At 38.4% G+C, this 15,017-nt stretch overlaps 1 protein-coding gene across 4 annotated transcripts in view; it reads right to left on the bottom strand.

The window, feature by feature from the left end:
- The window catches only part of DNAJB6 (DnaJ heat shock protein family (Hsp40) member B6), a 58,127-nt gene that overhangs the window by 22,975 nt on the left and 20,135 nt on the right, over positions 1-15,017 (bottom strand). For all 4 annotated transcript variants that reach the window (XM_088159025.1, XM_014872234.2, XM_014872233.2 and 1 more), the window contains exons 6-8: positions 10,628-10,762; positions 9,696-9,840; positions 8,143-8,213 (exon numbers count right to left, since the gene is read on the bottom strand). In XM_088159025.1, the coding sequence (XP_088015151.1) occupies positions 8,143-8,213; positions 9,696-9,840; positions 10,628-10,762 (351 nt within the window). The remainder of the gene's footprint in view (positions 1-8,142; positions 8,214-9,695; positions 9,841-10,627; positions 10,763-15,017) is intronic.

Here is a 15,017-nt window from a genome sequence, read left to right as displayed (position 1 = left end):
ATCTGACATAATGCAGTCTTAGGCATTTAGCACACTACCAAATGTGATTCCATTAACAAAAAGCCAGCTCTTTTCATCACAGCCACTTCAAATACAAAACACATGTATTGCTAGCTACATGAGACTTAACATACACTAAAAATAAAAAACTTCAGATCATTAAAACATTGCCCACATTCAAGAAAATGAATAGTTTACTCTGAAATGTGGCTTGTTGGTGAATCATTACATTAATTAACACGAGACCTCCTAATCTTCAACTCAGGAGCTGGAATTAGGCTGCCTCAAGGTGTGCAGTCAGTAGTTGGTGAGAAGACAGGACATACACAAGGGCTGAATGTATTGTAAATTCCAAATCTAATTCCCTGGCACATTCATCATGGACCTCACCCTGGTTCCTCCTCACTTAACATCCCATTCATTCATTACAATAAAACAACTTACCTGAACAGATCCAGAATGTCTTCTCCCACATGAAGTCCACTCTTGGCACCTACACATCCCAAACTGGATGCTTTAGGGCAATAGTCATCAGGCTGCCCCAGATGCACGTGGTGCTGGCTCCTCTCTTCCCAGCTTCCCTGCTTCTTCAGCACCTCCCAAGAGGCAAAGCAACCCCCCAGTCACAAAAGCATCCCCAGTCTCAAAACCACAGTGAGGGAACATGACCTGTGCATGGATGTCAACACATCAGGAGGGAAGAAGCTGATAGAGAAATGGAGGAGGGCTGGAAGAACACTGTGCTCAATGGTGCATCTCACTCTGCACCCCAGGCTCCCAGAGCTTCCACTACTTCTCTGTAAAGCCCAAGCACTCCCTTCTCACTAGGAGATATTTTTCAGAAAGCTAGTCTTTAAGGCACTGAAAAAGCCAGAGAAACTACTGCTCTTGGCAGCTTCTTCCAACAGTTAATCATCCATGTGTTAAAAATGTATGTTTATCTTCTCATTTGAATTTGTCTAGCCTGATACAAATATTTATACTCTGCTTCCAAACAAGGCGACCTCTGATATGCACAGTTTTTTCTAACTGGTGTACACATTTTTTTAGAATCAAAGTGGAATTTGGCACAGCATCCTCAGGCTGCAGAAGCACCTCCCTTGCTTGTGCTGGCAGGGGAACAGCCTCCAGAACAGCCCTGAGCCTGGGCAGCCAGAGAACAAGCAGGGTTCACTGGAGGAGGAGACACGAACACCCACCACTTCTGCATTCACTGTGATAACTCGTGATCATGTTTTCCTGATGAGAAAGGCAAAAGCCAAATGAGGAGAAAAGTCCTTGAAATTTATGTCAACAGCACAAAACAAGCTGCATTGTTTTCCTGCTTCTCCCTTACTGGTTTTCAAGGACCTTAAGATTTGCTGTTCTTCTCAGGGCTAAACCATCCAATCCCAGAAAAGACAGAAGTAGCACTAGAGGTGTCTAATAAAAGCAATGTTTTGGTGGTTGCCCTAACTCTCAAAGTGAATGTCCCCAGGAGAAAAATATTCCACCTCTTTGCAATTACTCAGGAGTTCAGTCAAAACCTGAAGGCAGGAGGCTTGTGAATGCTACTCCTGCTTGCAGGCAGTACCAGATAAATCCAAAGCAGCTCTAAGTGAATTTCTAGCTCTTTACTGCTCTCCTGGACACCCAGCTCCCACTTTGTGTAAAACAGATGAATAAAGTTCTTTCATTTTCAAAGTGCAGTGCATTTGGTGATAAGGACCTGACCATATTTCCAAAGGCACCCAGCAGTAAGAAATGAGATTAGCAGAGTAATTCTCAGGAGTGTCTGAGTGACTACTTAACAGGAGATGTCCAAATAACTCAAAGCACCGAAGTGCCTTCTGATGAGAGGCAGTGCTGTTACAAAGCCTGGCCAAGGTCCCCTGGAGACAGAAGGATCAGTCCTCTAGCTAAGAAATACTGCAGGAGAGGCTGAGCCCTGGCATGTGGGTTTTCTCCATTTTCCTTCAAAAACACTTTCACAGAGAAGTTCAAACCAATTTTAAAACATCCACAGTCTAGCTCTCTCCAGAAGGAGAATGATAGAGACTGATACTGTAGAATGCTTTTTCACAAAAGCAAAGCACAGTATTTCCATTGCTGAGTATGACAAATATCACAACAGGACGACAAATGCAGATTTTGTTTCTGTAAAGAGTAAAAGGCAGCCTCCAACTACATGTCTTGGAGAAAACTTTGCCAGAGGTGACTATGGTGATAGTTATGCAAATGTGTGATAAATTAGCAATTGCTCTATATATCTGTTACAAAGATTAACACACACTTGACGTGTTTCTGGAGGGAAACTGGAAGATGGATGAGGCTGCCCAGCTTCTCTAACAGATGTCTCAAAGCCTCTGCAGCCTTGAGTGTCTTTATTACTGGAAGGTAAACTCCCCTCCTGCACTACAATTCAATCAAGCTTGTGACTGGAACCAAGACAGAAGATTCCAGAGCTCCTGCCTTGCATTTTCGGCTGGTTTACTAACACCTTCAAGCAACTCCATTACAGACACAGCCAAGTAATTCTCTTTTCTGGCCATCTGGAATGTGTGTTCCACAACATGAATTCTATGACCAGTCACCCAGGCTGGATTCCTCTCTCATTCTAGCAATTCAAATAAATTTACAAATAATTTACAAATAAGAAACAATGTAGGTAATTTCAAATTTTAGTTTTAACAGTCAAAGAAAGCAGGAACTGAAGCATTCTTAATGTACCATGTTATTTGTTCTGTCACGTAACAGACCAGCACACTCACATGAGCTGCTACCAACTAGGTGTTACTATTTAATAATCTGTCTCTAACATTCAGGTGAATGAAAGAATTCAGCTTCACTTTCACTGTTGGTAAACTAGCAGGTACAGGGTTTTGTTTTGTCTATTTTTATGAAATTCACTTGAAGTTGGTTGCATTGAAAAGATGAGCTAGCAGAGCCCTCATCTGAGATTCAGAGGTAAGGATAAGCTATAGGCCAAAGCCAAATTTTAAGAGTTATTACCAGGAGCCTCTAAAAATACATTTTCTTGACTGTCAGTTTTAAGTCAGGTTCAAAAATTACCTATTTTTAGTTTTAAATTAACTCAATATGCTGCAAGGTTAATCTTACTGTAAAAGCCAGAGAAACTAAGGAGAATTCTATTTAACAGTGTCATTCTGATAAAATGTTTTACTTCTCAATTAAATATACTTTAATCCCCACCACAACATTTTGAAGCTGACAACATCTGAAAGTCTTCCACTTCCTTTATTTATAAGGTAATTAGCAGTCAGGCCATCAGTGCAATCTACCTCACACCAGGACAGCCCAGCTTTCAGGCCTGGGCACTATCACCTCCAAACTCCTGCCTATCTTTTGGCCACAGCAGCATGACAGAGCATAGAGTACTCACGTGGGGTTTTGATTAACTTTTTACCAGCTGTTGTGAGAGAGATAACACCTAATGCAGTGCTGAGTCTGCCAGAGCAGAGTTTTCAGAGAAGTTTCAATGGATTTAAATCAGCACAGCTTGCAGAGGTTCAGAGTTACGGCTCTGATCATCACAGGATTTTAGTTCTTTCAGGGTTTTTAATCTGACAGCAGCATCTCAAACATGAGGTTTAATATTTTGTGAATGTATGACCTATTATATGGCAGAGTATAAACCAACCACCTTCAGCTCTAACCTTTCAGGAGAGCACTTCACTCAGCGACCAACTCTAGCAGAGATATTTTTTCAAAACCAAGTAAAGAAACCCACTAGAATTATACAGTCAATATTCTTCATTCCAGCCACAGTGCAACGTAAGGACCATTTCAGCATTTCAGGTGGAAGATAAGAAGTTCTGTACCTAGGACAACAACTTGAAATAATAACAAGAAAACCCAAACTGTCTGTGTTGCATACTAAGCAAGGCAAATCTGTGGTCACAATTCAATCCTAAAGCAAACAAGCCCTGAGGGAGCAGACAGTGTAAAGAAGCTTTCTTATGTTAAAAAAAGGAAGCTTTCGATGTCTGGTTACTGCTGACTGGAAGATTACTGATGTCCATACTGCCACTAGCCCGTGAGAATATCACGACTTGAAAAACAAGCCTAAATACCAGAACACCCAAAAATCACAACCAAAGAGGCAGATTTTCCAAAAATACTAAGAAACATTTCCACAGAAAGGTTAACAAGTATTTTAAGTACTGAGCCTTTTTTCAAAGGTTCTCTGTCCACAAGCATCAAACAGCTGTAGCATTCATTCTGCAACACAACCATCTTCAGAAGCACCATCCTGGTACAACCACAGATTAAACTCAGGCAAAAGAGGTATTAAAGCTCACTTCTCAAACAGAACAGAAGCAGATTCAGGAACTCACATTTCAAAAAAAAAATTAAATCTAAGTTTATCACTGGACCATCCCACAGATGATGTGAAACACAGCACAGCTAAATACAAAAGACAAACCTCCAGTTACACCTAATGCCAAAACACTGAAGGAATCAAGGAAACAGGATAACCAAACACAAACACTGAGAAGAGATACAAACCCTCTGGGCTTAGAGATGATGGGTTTTGAAACCTTTTACAATCTTGTTTTCAGCATTCTAACTCAGCTCATCAATTAATCACAGGATCCACCTTACAAATGCTACGTACACATTCTCAACAGAGCAGCTTTGTCACCTACACCACAAACCAACCCCTCTGATTCCCAGCACAGAAGGTATTATGAGAACTGAGCACTGCAGGAGTGCAGCCATTTTACAGTGTGAAGCATTCTAACACAAAATCCCAAACTCCTTCAGTAAAGCCAAGTGGAAGGGGTAGGTGCCATGCAATCTACAGAGAAACTGGGGTTAGTGTGCTGCACTGCAATCACTGCCATGCACAAGGGACCCGAAGGAGGCTGCACCAGGAGAAAGCATTACAAAGTTCTTGTATCCACCAAAGAACTTTGAAGCAGAGCATGAAAGAGTCAATGACTTAGCAGGTTCAAAAACTCCATCTTGGTTTTTGCAAACCGCTGTTTTTCCAGGAAGCTTAATTTAAATGGGATGGTGTCCCTAAACATTCTAAATTAATCCCTGATGTATGAAAATCCAACAGCACTTGGTTTTGAAAGCTGCCTCATCCCACTGGGCATTTGTACCTAGCACTTGTTAGCAGTAACTTTTTCTGTCATTAATTATTTTGAACTATTTTGGCCAAATTGAAGTTTAAGGAAATGTGCTGCCCATGATGATAACAGGTCTCATATACCCATGCAAATTATATATTAGAAAGGAACAACAAAATTTTTTTCAAAGCAACCTAGTAAGTGGGTTTTCAGGAGAAAATAACTAAATTCAGCAGAAGAAATTCTGAATATAACATGGAATGTGGATTTATTTTGTGTTTTAAAAAAGGAGCTGGATGCAAGAAGTTGCATCAAAAAAAATGTTGGATGTGGTGTTGTATCTATTTCAAAAAACACACTGAAAGAGATGGAGACTGTTAGGTTCAGGTCAAGTGAACAATGACAATTTTTTAAACCTGGAACTGGAATTTCTTGTCCCATGATGTATTTGGACCAAGACCACATATCCAGTTCAACCAGCAGCCTATGGAAATGCTGGTGTGTGGGCATCTCATTCCTGTAGGAATCTACTGCCAAACTCTGCCTTCTGCTGACTCATTCCTAGTGTTTCGCCAGTTTGTCTTTCTACAAAGGAAATGCAGCACTGCCATTTTAATGTTGCATTTTGGCCAGCTCTGACATTCAGCTTCAGGGATCTGAAGGCAGAACAGAGATTATCCAAAACACTGGATCTCAAGCACATTTAGTGTTAAAAAATTTCACTGTAGAACCCTGGTGTGACCTGTTTGTGTGTAACACTGTGAGAAGGACCACACTTTCCTAGGTAAGAAGATAACCATGTGGGTACAGATTTGCCACCCTAATTGTGTTCAAGTTAACCTGAGCAAGGTAATTTAAATGTTAAAGAAGAAGACCTGGAATAAAACTAGAAGGCAAAGTTTGGCACTTTAATATAAAACCTACTGGTATCCAGAGGAAGGCATTCAAACTCAACTCCAGATTGTCCTAATTTTATTTGACTTGGTTAATCAATTTTAAAGCACTTTTTACAATTTACATAATTTAAAGGAGCACACTGCATCCTATAAATATAAATTAACATTTTTAATAACTCAAGACATCACAACAAAGCCAAATTTTGAAATAAATTTCATGTTTAGTTATCTGGATCAAGAAGTAACATACACGGGGAGGGAAAAATCAGCATTAACAAGAAAACACTGTTTAGTTCTAAACTAAGTTTGTGCTTCTACATCAAAAACACAACACTGAAGTGACAGGAACTCTGCAAAGAACTTGAAAAGGTATATAACTGCTTTAGTCCCAAAACCAAAGCACATATTTATTTTTTCTTCTACATGTTATTTTTGTCAGTTCTATCTCAAATTAGCATTAATGGTAGAGGGACAAAGTTACAATACACTAACTTTACTGCAAATACGAATTCTGTTGTAGCTTGGTTTGGCTTAAGTTGAAATGGTTTTCCTGCATGAAAAACAAGAGCATATCTTTTCAATGTATTTAATAATCAACACATTTGTTAGTACAAAGCAGATGGTGTTTAGCAAGAAGGCATTAGGTGATCATTTGAAAACACCATGCTTTTTTTTTTTTTTTTTTTAAACACTAAGCCACCCTGAAGAGTTTTGTGAAGGCCAGATGTTCAAAGCTGGTGCACAGATGAAAACTGCACATCCATGATCTATGCATGGAACTATCCAGAACCTGGCAGGTGTTGACATACACCATTACCTGCGTGCTTTCTCTGTGACACACAAAAACCAAATCATATTTCATTCAACTTTGAAAATCTGGTCTTAACTACAAATGAACACTTTACTTCACTCCGTTAATTTAACAAAGGGCATTAATCCATCTTTCGATTTTTGGTTGAGGACTAAAAATAAGAGTGAGATAGCATAATCCTAATAATTTTTCCAAATTTTCAAAATGTTCTCAAAATAGCAAAAAAATCTCATAATTCTCAGTCTTTTTGTAATTATTGAATGTTAAATAAATAAATTTATCAAATGTATATTTATATTTGCTACAGATTATTTCTTGAAGCAAGTCACCGAATAACTTTAGGAAACTTTTAAAAATATAGTCACTTTAGGCCTAAACCTAAAATAATTACATATTAGGGCATAAGATGGAGTTAGAGAGTCAGCCTCTGAATGCTTCTTAAAAATAGGTGCTTCAAATACAAGTTTAGAAATGAAATTAAAAATCATGTTTTCAGTCATACTGAAGAAAACATCTGCGAAGATAAAAGGCCCTCATCCTTAAGACTGAAGAAAAAGATGGTAAGGGGGGAAAAAAAAAAAAAAAAGCACCGTTTTCCCAAGTTGCCCAAATCACACACAGACACAGGAAGGTTACAAATGCCATTCATGAAAGAATGCACCACAAACATCAGCATTTATTCATTTTGAATTTTTTTTAGCAAATGACAAAAGACTCAGCTCACTGGCTTCACTTTTGTTTACCTTTTGCTTACATTACACATTTAAACATTTGTCAAAACTTACTAAAGTTGTCTGCATTCATGCACAACTAGAAAACATCCTTAATTTATTTAAACCAGAAATGCATTACCAGAAATGTATTAACATTGTTCACTACTAAACATTAAAAAAAAAAAAAAAAAAAAAGTTGAAATTATTAAAAAGGTTATCCTGGAACTGTTAACTTCACAGCAGACTTGAACTACCAATTGGCTCACATTTCAAATTGGAAAAAGCAAGATTCATGCTAGTGTTAGTGTACATCTTGCCCTAGCACTACTGAAGGATCATGGTTCACCTTGATCACAGATAAGAAAAGAAAAGTGCATACAGAAGTTTACAACATTTTTAAGGACAAAAAATGGTCCAATTGATGTGGTCCCAACGATTAACTCAAAAGTCTATGACAAATACGAGCTTCTGTGAGCTACTTATACTACTTAAGATTGAGTACAGATATACAGAAAGTTGAATTCGTTTGAAATCTTCAAAAAATGTTCCTGTCAATCCTCAAATGGTGGCTGTTATAGCTTAAAATTTCTGTTAAATGCGTGCGTTGAATTACTTGTTATCCAAGCGTAGCAGCTGCTCCTTACCATTTATTGTTAGCGACCTTAACTGGCCATCTTCTTCAACTTCTACTCTCTCTTGTCCATTCTCAAAAATCCTGCAAGACAAAAAAACACCATGAACCGTTTTAGAGCACTGCAGGCAGTTTTCAACACAAGCCAGACCTCAGGTTTAGGTAACAAACTGTATGGGAGCAGCACCTGCTTAATGCAACTGTACTTGGCAAGCTTTGGTGTTTACCAGCACCAGAGCTGTCACCAGTAACCATCTGCATTTCCCCACTGCTTAGTCAGGAAAATTGCCTGCTGGAACTTGGAATCCTCCAGGATGTAGAGCTCATAGTTACAGCTGCCACCTCATACACCCTCACAGCTGTGCTCACCCCACACACTGCAGTTATCCAGGCCTAAATGCCTTGACAGATCAGCTGCACAATCTTGACATTGCATTTAGTCCTTACCCATTTGTTATATGTATGATATTCTAGATCCAATCACAATTTTGAACACAAGATGGTCTTTAATCCACTCTTAATTTTACTGGAGCAAGTAATTTGTAGACCTACTATACACCAACTTCATAACCAGCATGCATGTTACAAAATTCAAGTATTCCTGACTGAAGAGAGATTATTAAAGAGCTCTTGAGTTTTCAGATTTCTCTGGAATACACTTACAGGAAAACATCATGACCACACCATCATGTGATCCAGAGGCTGTTTTTAAGTGGTCAAGATGATAGGAGCTCTCCAGTACAACAGTTCACAGAAGAACCTTACACTTTACAAGTATGGGACATGAATTAACAGAGAAAAAAATAAAAATTCATTCTCCCTCGCTTTTCTGTAATTTTTTATTAAGTAATGAAATTACATTTAACTACTTGTTCAGTACTCCTATATTGATTATAATATTCCATGTAGGTTATTCTATAGCTAACTAAGACTTGGATTTCCCAAATGCAATGATTTACCCACCACAAGCATGAAATGGAGAGAAAGTACACTGTGTACAGGACTTGAAAATTCACTTTCCAACAGACACATTTTTCTCCAAAGCAGGCTTCAGCTGCTTTTTTCACTTAACAGACAGAAAAAAATTACTAGCAAGACTTCACTCAAACACTGCCTAAGAAAGCACACTAAGCAGATGCTAGGGAAAATTCTTTCATAATGTCTGCAAAATTAAAATTCTTCCCAATTCCCAGTTAAAAGCTTCACAATCAATAGACACCAAGCACACTTTCCTCCCAGAAGTTCAAATGACTGAGCAGACAATAGTCAAGGACCATAATAAAAGGTGCAGCACTACACAGGAGGTTCTGAAGCTTTAAAGAGCTCCAGCTACAGCATTAAGTAACTTAACAGGGCATAGAAGGGAACCTAATAAAATATTTCAAAATGTTTTTAATCATTTAGAGAAATCCAAGTAATATGATGAAGATAATAACAAAAGTAAAAAACCATAAAAACATGTATCACTATATGTGTGTGCAAAGATACAGTGTGTTTATATGCATGTAATTACAGGTATGTACATCTCTACATATAGTTTCACATAAATATCTTTAGATCACTTACCTCTTTGTAGTAATTTTTCTGCCATTAACTATTTTAGTTGAGGTTGATACTGATTTGAAGTTTCCCATCCCACTGCCACCAAATGACGTAGAGGAGAAGGATGAAGTAAGGCCTCCAGGTCCCAGAGAGCCAAACGACGTAAAACCTATTGAAAAAGAAAGCATTTGAATAAAATGTAATGACTGCATGACTCTGGAATCCAAATTTATCATCCACTCAGACTAATCCCACTTTCAGGAAACCCTCAGCTGGTTAGATCACACAGCATCAGTGACTAGATGGCATTAGCACCAGCATGAGAATAAAACCATGGCTCCAGCCCCATCCATTTCTCTCATATGGACACACAGTTTAAGTTCCAAATGCACAGCATTGTCCAAAAACCATTTGTTAATTCCTCCCCTGAAAAGGCATTCAGCCTTTATCCACACTCTGCACTCAGGGGAAAGCCAGCAACTCTACTGAATCTGATCATCAGCTTTAGTGCAGATGTTGGGATGCCCCAAGCTGGCAGGCAGAACAAGTCCTGTACCAGTAACATTCCAAGCAGTACCCAGATTCCCAGCACTCAACCTAAGCAGTACCATGGATTTAGTCACAGGATTTTCAGGACCTGTAATAAAAGCCATCACACTCCTGAAAGCAGACAGAACAAAAGAATTCTAAAGCCATAAAGAAATTGTAGCACCAAAATAAAGGAAACAAAGTTCTACTTCTTAGAGATCTGTTAACTTTATATAAATTTTCAGGTAGCCCAAATATTCTAACTATGGCTTTATTTACATTTACATCTTAAAGAGAGCAGCTTAATTCAAAGAAAAAAAGAAAAAAAAAATCAGTCACAGAATCAGTTGAATGGAGAAGCCAGTTTATTATACTGCAACCCTCTGTGAGCCAAAATTGCATTTGTTTTTAAATGTTATGATATTTACCTGTGTCAAATGGAGAGAAACTACTTCCAAAACCAGGGAATCCACCAAAGGCCGAGAAAAATGATCCACCACCACCTCTGTTCCTGCTTCCCCTTGGACCCCGCCTGCCCCCGAAGAAGTCCTCAAAAGGATCTTCTACAAAACAGAAGACAACATTTAAGAGGTCAGTATTACTGAGTGATTGTGTATTTAATCATTAGGAATTCTTTATTTAAAAAAACAAACTTTTTTTTGCTAACAGATAAGATTCTTTCTTTGAAATATATGAGGCTACTGAACAAGAGACTCCCCCAAAGGTAATTCCTATGCTCCTTCTGGTCTAAATTCTGCTTGCTTCTGCACCTAAAAATAATTTTATATATAAAAAGTAGTTGATTTTGCCTTATTTTCCCTGTTTAGCATGAAAAACCAGTGAACCTAATGAAAAATACTGCATAAAGGTACCTGAACTTTCCAGCTTATTTCTATTCAAGATTTATTGAGGATCACCATGATCTGAAAAATAACTTCCAGATAGGTTGTATTAATTATTGAAATCTAAAAACAGCAGCCAGGGATTGATGACTCATTACCCTAAAGCGTTCCAAGTGTTTAATTTAGCACTTGCCATATTAGATACTCCAAACACGTATTCTGATGCACATTTAGCAGCAAAGTAGAGAGGTTTACACACAGTGTCCCAAAGAGGCATTCTGTCTGTACCAAGCAGGAGGGAGAGGCAAAAATAGAGAAAGGGGGTCACCGATAAAATGTTATTTCAAATTCAAGTTCCACTGTTATGTCATTCAGAACAGCTATTGTTCCATCTCCACCAGGAAGACAATAGCCTCTTTCCAAAAAGGAAAAAAAAAAAAAAAAGATGGGGGAGGTGTCAGGCCATAGGGTACAACACCAGCACCTATAAAAGCAGTCTTAAGCAGTCTTTATTTACTAGAATTATCAAAAAACTGCTTTTTTCTAATTCTCTCGAGACAAAGAACTTGTCTTGAGACAAGAAAAAAATTGCAATCATAAACCAGAACGTCAATAAACATAATACTTGCATTAAAACCAAAAAAGTTTAGGAACTACAACTACTCACTCTCTTGATCAATCACAATTCTCCCAGAGTAAGTGTTATGGAGAACACCAATGATTTTACCAAGTTGTGCACACAGAGACTCAGTATTGAAAGCTCAGAATAAGCTTTTAATGAAAAATGCAGAACCTGGTGATAGCAGTAATAGAAATGTGAAAGCAAGGAAAGATTTGTAACTGCCTGACTTCTCAAAACTAAAATTGACAAAGAGAAGGTCAGAAATGCAGTATTTGTTCCACTTCTGGTACCTCCACAAAAATCCAAGCTGATTTATGATAAATCACCAAGTTAATGCAATATGCATTTTGCATCATTAAGTAATCAGTATGATAATAAAAATATGTAAGTTACCATCTGGTTTATGTGCAATTGAAATGTCACAATGTATTTATGCTAAACAAGGGCAGCTGCTAAAAAATACCCCTACCCCTCTCCTAACCTCCACAGTTATTAAGTAAAACAACACAGCATCAAACTTTCATCTTACATACACTGGCAAGCAAGTGATAAGATTTTTTTCTACCTTGGACACTTTTTGTTTTGTAGCTTCATTTTTTCCCATGTAAAGTAAGTTTTCCTCAATATAAAGATGACCTATTAGTACCTTTATAGAAGGTAACCAACACTTGAGCTGGAAATACAGGAATTATTATAATTTCCAAAACAAGCATTATGACCATTTTTTAAAAAGGCCAGTTTTGTCAGTCTAGCATATCAACCAGCAAGTACAACCACTGCAGTTAATTGTTTTGTAGTCCAATTTATTCTCACAGGAATGACTCAGAGGTTAGTTATGAAGGTCATTCACTCACGTGTACAAATGATCTATACTATATTACTCCCACTGTTAAGCTTTCTATTTATAATCCAAATTTTCTCGTTACCTGGAGTTTGAATAAAAACAAAACAACCTGTCATGTAAGCTTTGAGTTTTTAATCTCCCACAGTCTATCAGCCTATTCTGCAAGTGAATCTCTCCTCCCCTGCACAACAGCTGCAGAAACAAAGTTATTTAAGGGAAGATCATGGACTCTCCTAGAGATCCCTGATAATAACCCAGCTTCTCAGTGGATTATTGCCACACCAAAGCCTAACCAAGACTTGGCCATGCCTTATCAGCCTGCACAGCAAAGGAAGAGGTCAGCACTTGGTATCAGCACGTGTCCAAATGTCAGGTGATTGCTGCCAGCAGCCTGGGAACAATCCTCCAGTGCTCTTCCTGTAACTCTCTCACATTAGACAGACCAGCCACTCTTCCGCAGTGCACTGCAGAATGCTCAGCAAGATGGATTGTGCCCAGCCAGGAAAAGGGGCAGGACTTGTCAGAGAAACTATTCCTTTATACTTCTGACAGCCAAGTACAGCAGGCAGAAGAAAAAAATTATCAAAACCATTGAAAGACGGCAGCAGGAGGCTGTTGCATTATCATTTGTTCTATCTTCCACCAAATACATATTGATATAGCAACATCACAGCTACTCACACCCTCTTTATGCTTTTACTCCCTAAATCAGGATGATTAATAGCACCACTCAGCAAAATAACAACGTTTCAGCCCTGTAAGTTTATTTTAGCAGAACCTTTCCATCCCTGATAACCTTTTCAGAAAAAAGGCCTTTTCCAAACTGTTCAAATGCAAGGTGTTGCCGTTTTTTAATGATTCCTCTTACTATAGTCATTTTGGTACCTCCAGTCCATTTTTTTACTGAATGTGAGCAGCGTATCAGATTAAGAAAACTAAGCAGGAAAAAAAAATTAGTCAAGGCCTTTTTAAAAAAGGGAAAATACTATATAAATACAATTTCCAAGCTTCAGAAAATCAAAATATTAAACCAGTGACACTTAAAGAGTATTAGTAACTACTGTTTGGAGATAAATTCAGTCTATTATAATCTAGGTATTACCAGAAGCTTATGGGAGGACAGACTATTAGATTCAGTTTCAATAAAAAGGTTGGAGTATACTTCTAATACAGAATTTGGGGTGCTGTCAAAACAGCAAAGATCAAGAGAGAAGAGAAGGTGAGAAAAAACCTCAAGAAAGCCAGTGAGAAAGACTTCTTATCTATTAACAATAGGAGATGACATGAAACTTTCTGGAAAAAGGCAAATGCTTAAGCACAGAACTCATGGTAGCCCATTACCAAAACACCAGACAAAATGAAGGACTTGAGGACTCTCACTGTTACTAGGTAGGAAGAGTGAAGTCACAGGAGCCAAAAAGTTAATGTGGAGATTGGAACCCGAAACCCCCAGCAACACCGAAGATTGTACCTAACAAACCTGTCTGAAAATAATTGCATTGGAGGTAATGTTTCCAGGAAAATTTACTCTCTTTAGAAAAATCATTGCTAACTCAAATACAACAGTCTTGTTCCTCTGGGTAAAACATTAAATATGCTCCCTGCAAACCATGGAATATTTCCTTGCTTTTCTGTAGTCACAGGAAAGGAATTTCACCTCTAAACAGGTCAAATAACAACAACTACCGTAATAAATATCTCACTGCAGCTCAAAATAAGCAGGTCATAATCTCTTCCCTCTGAGAAGTCCCCAGCTGTAACACAGAAACAAGATTTTTTCCCATTCAGCTCATGGCTGAATACTACTTAAAAGATGTGATTGTTTTCCTTTCCTGCCTTGTGATCACGGAACCAAATAAGTTGCAGTAATTCACTGATCCAAAAGAAAACAGTGAGTTGTTACTTTCTATTGCACTCATAAGCTAATCTCTTCCAGCACTGAAAGACTGGTATATCAGAAAAAAAATGGGCAGGAAAGCACCATACAAAAGGGGAAGGGAGGAAAGGAGGCAAACCCCACAATTTGAAGCAGTCCACAGTGCAGTTAAAACTCGGAATTCATTATAGCAATCTAAGGCAATAGCTGAAATTACAATACATAATCACATTTCCTATGGCAGTCACTTTTACCAAAACTCCTGTATCCTGGCTCTTGCTTGGGGAACTAGATCAGGAATTGATATGCTGAAAAAAGCATCTCCAGATGAAAGCAAGTTCAGCCACGTCAGTTCTTTGCTAGAGCTCACAGCGTGGCTGTAAAAGCAACCGTGCTGGTTGCAAGGCAGGCAGCAGCAGAAGTGCCCAAAGGTCAAAGGCAGCACAAGAAGATTCTTTCAGTCATAGAAGGATGCTATCAATGACTGAGTGTTGAGCACATTCCACTGCAATGCCATCATTCACCTCCAAAAACCAAAGGTGTTGAGATGAATGGTGAGCTGTCAGCAAACGCTCCACGTACTGTCACAGTCCTGTCACAGTCGGAGATGTCGCTCATCTTTTCAGGACAATGT

Source organism: Sturnus vulgaris, chromosome 1 (genome assembly GCF_052056855.1).
Source record: "Sturnus vulgaris isolate bStuVul1 chromosome 1, bStuVul1.hap1, whole genome shotgun sequence".
Lineage (NCBI taxonomy): Eukaryota > Metazoa > Chordata > Aves > Passeriformes > Sturnidae > Sturnus > Sturnus vulgaris.
This window is presented reverse-complemented; position numbering and strand designations above follow the sequence as displayed.